Genomic DNA, 5865 nt, shown 5'->3' with positions numbered 1-5865 from the left:
CCGCCTCCCCTCCCCCGCGCCGAGCCCCCGGAGCTCCCTCCGCCGCCGCTCGCCGCAGTGTCAGCTTACACGCCTTATATAGTCCGAGCGGCTCCAGCCGCGGCCCGCCCGGACCTGGGGGCGGGGAGGCCAGGCCCGGGCCCCTGACTCACCCCGTCCCGCGGGCTGGACCCGGGAGAAGGCCGTGCCAGGGTCGCCCTGCCGCCCACCCCTGGCCCCTGGAGTCCGGATGAGGCCCCCCCACAACCTCCCCACCCAGGAGGCCTTGGGGTGGTGGCCGCCCTTGTCTTTACAAATGAGGTGTGCCCGCCAAAGCCTGACCAGATAGCAGCCTGGCGGTGTCTCGGCTGCACACACACGGCCTACCCGTGCCCACTCTGGCACCTTGTCCAAGCTACTGGCTGACCGGTCCTGCCCACCCGCCCATGGTGGCCCCTCTGGTCTTCTCTTCCCTCCTCTCAGGAGCAGACACCATGGATTCCTTCAAGGTGGTCCTGGAAGGTCCTGCGCCTTGGGGCTTCCGGCTGCAAGGCGGGAAAGACTTCAACGTGCCCCTCTCCATCTCCCGGGTGAGCCTGGATTGAGCACTGGACTCCTGCCAGGGGTCCTTGGGTGCTCAGGGTTCCTAGTGGGTGATGGGAGGGGAAATCAGAGCAGGAGCAGTGAGGGGGGGGGGGTCAAAAAGGGCCTGGCTCAGGCTTGTAATTCTAGCTACACAGGAGGCTGAGATCTGAGGATCACAATCCAAAACCAGCCTTGGCAGGAAAGTCTGGCTTTGGCTCAAGTGGTAGAGCATTAAGCCTGAACATAAAAGCAACTCAGGTCAGGGATGACACCCAGATTCTGCGTTCAAGCCCCTGGACTGACACACACACACACACACACACACAGAGCCAGAAATGTGAGTGTCCAACTAGGTACATCTTGGGGGAGGGGACTCCCGGACTTCTACATGCACTGTGTTCAATGTCCTTTCACCGAGCTCCCGTGATCACCTCTGAGAGCCAAGGATGGACTCCGGGCAGTGCTGGACCCTGTGGGAGTAGTGTGTGGAGCCAGGTCACAGGCAGGGCACTTTGACACATGATCTTACTTCAACTTCACTACCCAAGAAATAGCAGTTGTCATGTTTTTCCAAGTGAGACAACCATTCCATGGCAGAGCGGAGATCTGGACTGAGGCGCACAGCATGGCCTCACTCTCTGTGTTTACAAAGAGGGTCTCCAAGCCGGGCACTGGTGGCTCACGCCTGTCATCCTAGCTACTCAGGAGGCTGAGATCTGAGGATTGCAGTCCAAAGCTGGCTTGAGCAGGAAAGTCCAGCAAAAAGCCAGAAGTGGAGTAGTACAAGCAGTAGAGCAGCAGCCTTGACTGGAAAAGCTAGATGAAAGCATGCAGCTCTAACCCAGTGCTCGTGGCTCACACCTGTAGTCCTAACCACTCAGGCTGAGACCTCAAGGATTTTAGTTCAGAGCCAACCTGGGTAGGGAAGTCTTTTAAAACTCATCACCAGTGAACCAGCAAAATGCTAGACTGGAGGTGTGGCTCAAGTGGGAGAGTGGACCAGCTGTGAGCAAGAAAGTTGAGCAAGAATTCTAGGTCCCGAGTTCAAGCCCCGCTGCAGGTGCAAGAAAGGAAGGAATGGAGACAAACAAACAAACAGAAGATTCCCTGCCTATCGATTCCCATCCACTGGTCCATTCACCAGGTTTTGGCTTTTGATCCTAAGCAGAGGCCATAGTAAGGCTGGGCTGTATGGTTAGCAGCCTAATTCCTGAGCAGCCCTGGTGTATGGTGGGGGGTGGGGTGGGGAAGGGCTGGCCCCTCCCTGTGACTGGGGGTATTACCTTATAAGCCCAAGAATGCAGCCCATGCGGACTATCCAACAGTAGCTAGAGTCTACGGTGCCCAAAAGGGTTGGCCTAGGCCTGGACCCCTGAACCCTATTGGTGGGCCTGGTACCTGCTCATCAGCAGGAGGGTCCAGTCATGTAGACTGCAAGCCCAGAGTGGGAGAGGCCAGCTTGGGCTCCTTGGCTCCTCCTGTGGCCTAGGGGGTCAGAGAGGGGCGGGAACTTCCTGCCCAGAAGGGCCCACCCAGCCGCCCTGTGGGCAGGCACTCTTGGCGGGAAGCCCAGAGGGGGCCAGCGGGTTGTCCGAGAGCAGTTCCCAAGGCAGAGTGGGGTCTGTGGGAGTCGTGGTAAGCCAGGGCAGGCACACAGCACTTTTCCCAGGGTTTTTTTTTTTTTTTCCTAGAGGGTTCCCCTGGAAACCTGCCCTCTCAGCAGATGACTAGAGATGGTGATCCCCTTCCCACACATAGACCCCCCCTCCCATCCTGATGATCCTCCTTGGAAAAGTGCTGGTCTGTGCTGGGGTCTCTGCTGCTCAGGTGTGTCCTCTTGGGGGCATTCTGGACTCCCTTGTCTATAGCCCTTGAGTGAGTCCTCCCCCCCCCCCAGCTTGGCCCTGCCCTAGCGTGTTGGATCTCAGCCCGGATGGGTGGATGGGTGGGGTGGTCTTTCGGAGCTGGCCCAGCGTCCTACCCCTCCCCTGACCCCACAGTGGAGACAGAAGGGAGGGGTTAGGGCTGGCTGTAGGCCCGGGCCTGGGAGATGAGGTAATGTCTGGGACTGGGGGGTTGGGCTGTGCTGTGGAGCCCTGGGACTGACTCACCCCCACCCCTGCACTGTCCAGCCCCCTGACTTTTCCCCTCCTTTATCCCTGAGTCTCCTCTGGCCTCACTTCCTCCCTGCACTCATCTCTCCCAGAATGCTCCCCCCCCTTTCACGACACTTCTGACCTCTGCCCTTCCCCGGCCCTTGAGTGCTTCCTGCCCTCCTTACTCCAGGAAAGAAACAGCCCCCCCCATTCATGTTCTAGGAGCCAGCTCCCCCCCCATTCCCTACCCCAAGACCCTCACTAGGAGTCGGCCCCCCCCCAGGACTTGGCCCGTGCGTGCGCAGGGCGTGGCTGGACCAGGTTTTCCTTCTGACTCACGGTGACCCTACTTCGCTCCATAGTGTCACTTCCCGATGCCAATTTTAAGGGTTCAGGTTGGACCATAGCTGAGAGAGGAGATCCAGACCCAGCCAGGGGGCCAGGAAGGATTTATTTCTGCAAGACAGACCCCTGTTATGTCAGCCTCAGCCTTCCCAGTGCTGGGCTTGCCCCCCCCCCCCCCCCGTGTGTCACCACACCTGGCTTGACAGTGTCTCTCTAAGCGTGTCGGTTGGCGCTGCACACTCAGCAAGGTGACCCAGAGAGGTGGAGACTTTCAGCCAGGGTCAGATCTGGCCTTGGTTTTAAATAGCTGGCTGACCCAAAGCAGCCTGTGTAGGAATTGAGTCTTCAAGCCGGGCGCCTGGCTCAGGCCTCTCATCCTAGGTACTCAGGGGCTGAGATCTGAGGATCACAGTGTGAAGTGAGACTGGCAGAAAAGTCTGTGAGACTTACCCACAACGAACCACCAAAAATTCAAGGAAAGGAACTTGGCAGAATGCTAGGCTTGAGCAAAAAAAAGATTAAGGAACAACACCCAGGTCCCGAATTCAAGCCTCAGTACTGACAACAGAAAATAAAGAGAAAAAGAATTCTGGCCAGGTGTCAGTGGCTCACACCTGTCATCCTAGCTACTCAGGAGGCCGAGATCTGAGGATCACAGTTCAAAGCCAGCCCAGGCAGGAAAGTCCATGAGACTCTTGTCTCCAATGAACCACCAGAAAACCAGAAGTGGCGCTGTGGCTCAGTGGAAGAGCACTTGTCTTGATCTGAAGAGCTCAAGGACAGCGCCAAGGCCCAAAGTTCACGCCCCCCCCCCAACAAAAGGAAACAACAACAACAACAAAACCCAGCTCTCCTCCCTTTTATCCTGATGCTGGTTTCTGTTCCCTCCACTCCCTGGCATTTGCCTGGAATCCCTCACACTTTCTCTTCTCCATCTCAGTACAGTCTGTATATCAGTCTGACGTGTCTCCTGGGGTCTTGGGCAACCCCAAGTTCCACCACCACCTGTAACGTATAAATTAACTAAATCAAACCTGTTAGACAGCGCCAGGCCTCTTGCCACAAAGGTGCCGGTCACCTCTGTTCATCCTGGGAAGTACTCTCTCCTAGCCTTGGCAACTTCTAGTGGCCAAGAGTCTTGTTCCTTCAGCTGAGACTGTCCGACCAGGGCAGCAGGCTCCTTGGACCAAGGCCCACCCCTTCCCAGCTTTATCAGCTACTCCAAGCCTACTCATAAAACAGATTCCCAACTCAGCCCCCAAAATTGGGGCTCATAAGGGTGACACCTGGTTTTTGTGTGTTTGTTTTTGTGCTGCTGTTGGGACTTAGGACCTCACACTCTTGCTTGGCTCCCCCGTCCCCCCCAAGTCTGGTGCTCTGTCACTTGAGTCACACCTCCACTTTAGGCTTTTTGCTGGTGGAGATTACAGTGTCTTGGACTTGGCTGCCCAGGCTGGCTTTTGAACCATGATCCTCAAGTCTCAGCCTCCTGAGTAACTTGAAATGACAGGCTTGAGCCACCAGCACCTGGAGAGGCCTTGTACCCCATTCAGGCACGGGAGCTGGAGATGCCAGAGGCCTGTTCCTGGCTCTGGGGGCAGGCAGCCCCTGGGGGAGGGCTGCAGGACAGGATGCTGGCAGTGTGAGATCAGTGCGCACACCAGCTTGACCAGGGATGGACAGCTAGTGCACAGGCCCAGGCAGGAGGCCAATAGGAAGGCCACGGTCATAGCCCAGAGGTTGGAGGCGGAGCCTGACCATGGCTGTTGATGTCATTCCCGAACTGCCAGGACAAAGGGTCACACAGGTGAATCAATAGCCGCTGGACGGAATGTGAAGCTTGGGTAAGTACTGCCACCTCCAAGGTCACTTTTTGGTTTGGTGGTGGTGGTGGTGCTGGTCCTGAGGTTTGAACTCAGGGCCTGGGTGCTGTCCTTGAGCTTTTTTTTGCTCAAGGCTAGCACTTTATCACTTAAGCCCCCTCTGGCTTTTTGATGCTTCGTTGGAGATAAAGAATCCTAAGGACTTTCCTGCCTAGGCTGACTGAACTGTGGTCACTCCTCAGATCTCAGCCTCCTGAGTGGCTAGGGGTGCCCAGAAAAATGTTGATTGAGGATGTCTGTTTTCTTGCTGTCGGTCATGGGGCTTGAACTCTGGGCCTGCGCGCTGTCCTGAGCTCTTCAGCTTGAGCCACAGCGCCACTTCCGGTTTTCTGGTGGTTTATTGGACTTTCCTTGCCTGGGCTGGCTTGGAACTGTGATCCCCAGATGTCAGCGTCCTGAGTAGCTAGGATGACAGGCGGGAGCCACCCGGCACCTCGTTTGAAGAGGTTCTTGAGATTGGGAATCCAGGAGGCTGACCACAGGTTGGCTGACAGAGTTCGGGGCCCTCTGTGACCCCCTCCCCTTCCCCTCCATCTCTCCACAGCTCACCCCTGGAGGCAAAGCCGCCCAAGCTGGCGTGGCTGTTGGTGACTGGGTTTTGAGCATCGATGGGGAAAATGCAGGGAGCCTCACGCACATTGAAGCCCAGAACAAGATCCGCGCCTGCGGGGAGCACCTCAGCCTGGGTCTCAGCAGGTGGGGGGCCGGCCGGGTGGGTGCCTGTGCGCCCTGTGCCCTGGCCGGCCCCCGACGCCACTTTTCCCTTCTCTTCTAGGGCCCAGCCAGCTCAGGGCAAGCCGCAGAAGGTAGGCCATGGTGGGGAGTCGGGCTTCTGGAGGGCGGCCGGATACCCAGCCTAGCCATTGGGAGGGGTGGAGGGCCGGGGTGCGTAGGGCGGATGGGCGCAGGGCAGGGCGGATGGGCGCAGGTCAGGGCCCGCAGGGCGGATGGGCGCAGGGCAGGGCGGATGGGCGCAG

The 5865-nt window shown here is 57.9% G+C and overlaps 1 protein-coding gene across 2 annotated transcripts in view; it reads left to right on the top strand.

The window, feature by feature from the left end:
- The first annotated feature begins 465 nt into the window (after positions 1-465).
- Pdlim7 (PDZ and LIM domain 7 (enigma)) overlaps positions 466-5865 on the top strand; it is a 16478-nt gene continuing 11078 nt past the window's right edge. For both annotated transcript variants that reach the window (XM_013016067.1, XM_013016068.1), the window contains exons 1-3: positions 466-569; positions 5433-5584; positions 5664-5694. In XM_013016067.1, coding sequence (XP_012871521.1) covers positions 474-569; positions 5433-5584; positions 5664-5694 — 279 coding nt within the window. In that variant the 5' untranslated portion in view covers positions 466-473. The remainder of the gene's footprint in view (positions 570-5432; positions 5585-5663; positions 5695-5865) is intronic.

This window comes from Dipodomys ordii, unplaced genomic scaffold (genome assembly GCF_000151885.1).
Source record: "Dipodomys ordii isolate 6190 unplaced genomic scaffold, Dord_2.0 Scaffold29, whole genome shotgun sequence".
Classification (NCBI taxonomy): domain Eukaryota; kingdom Metazoa; phylum Chordata; class Mammalia; order Rodentia; family Heteromyidae; genus Dipodomys; species Dipodomys ordii.
This window is presented reverse-complemented; position numbering and strand designations above follow the sequence as displayed.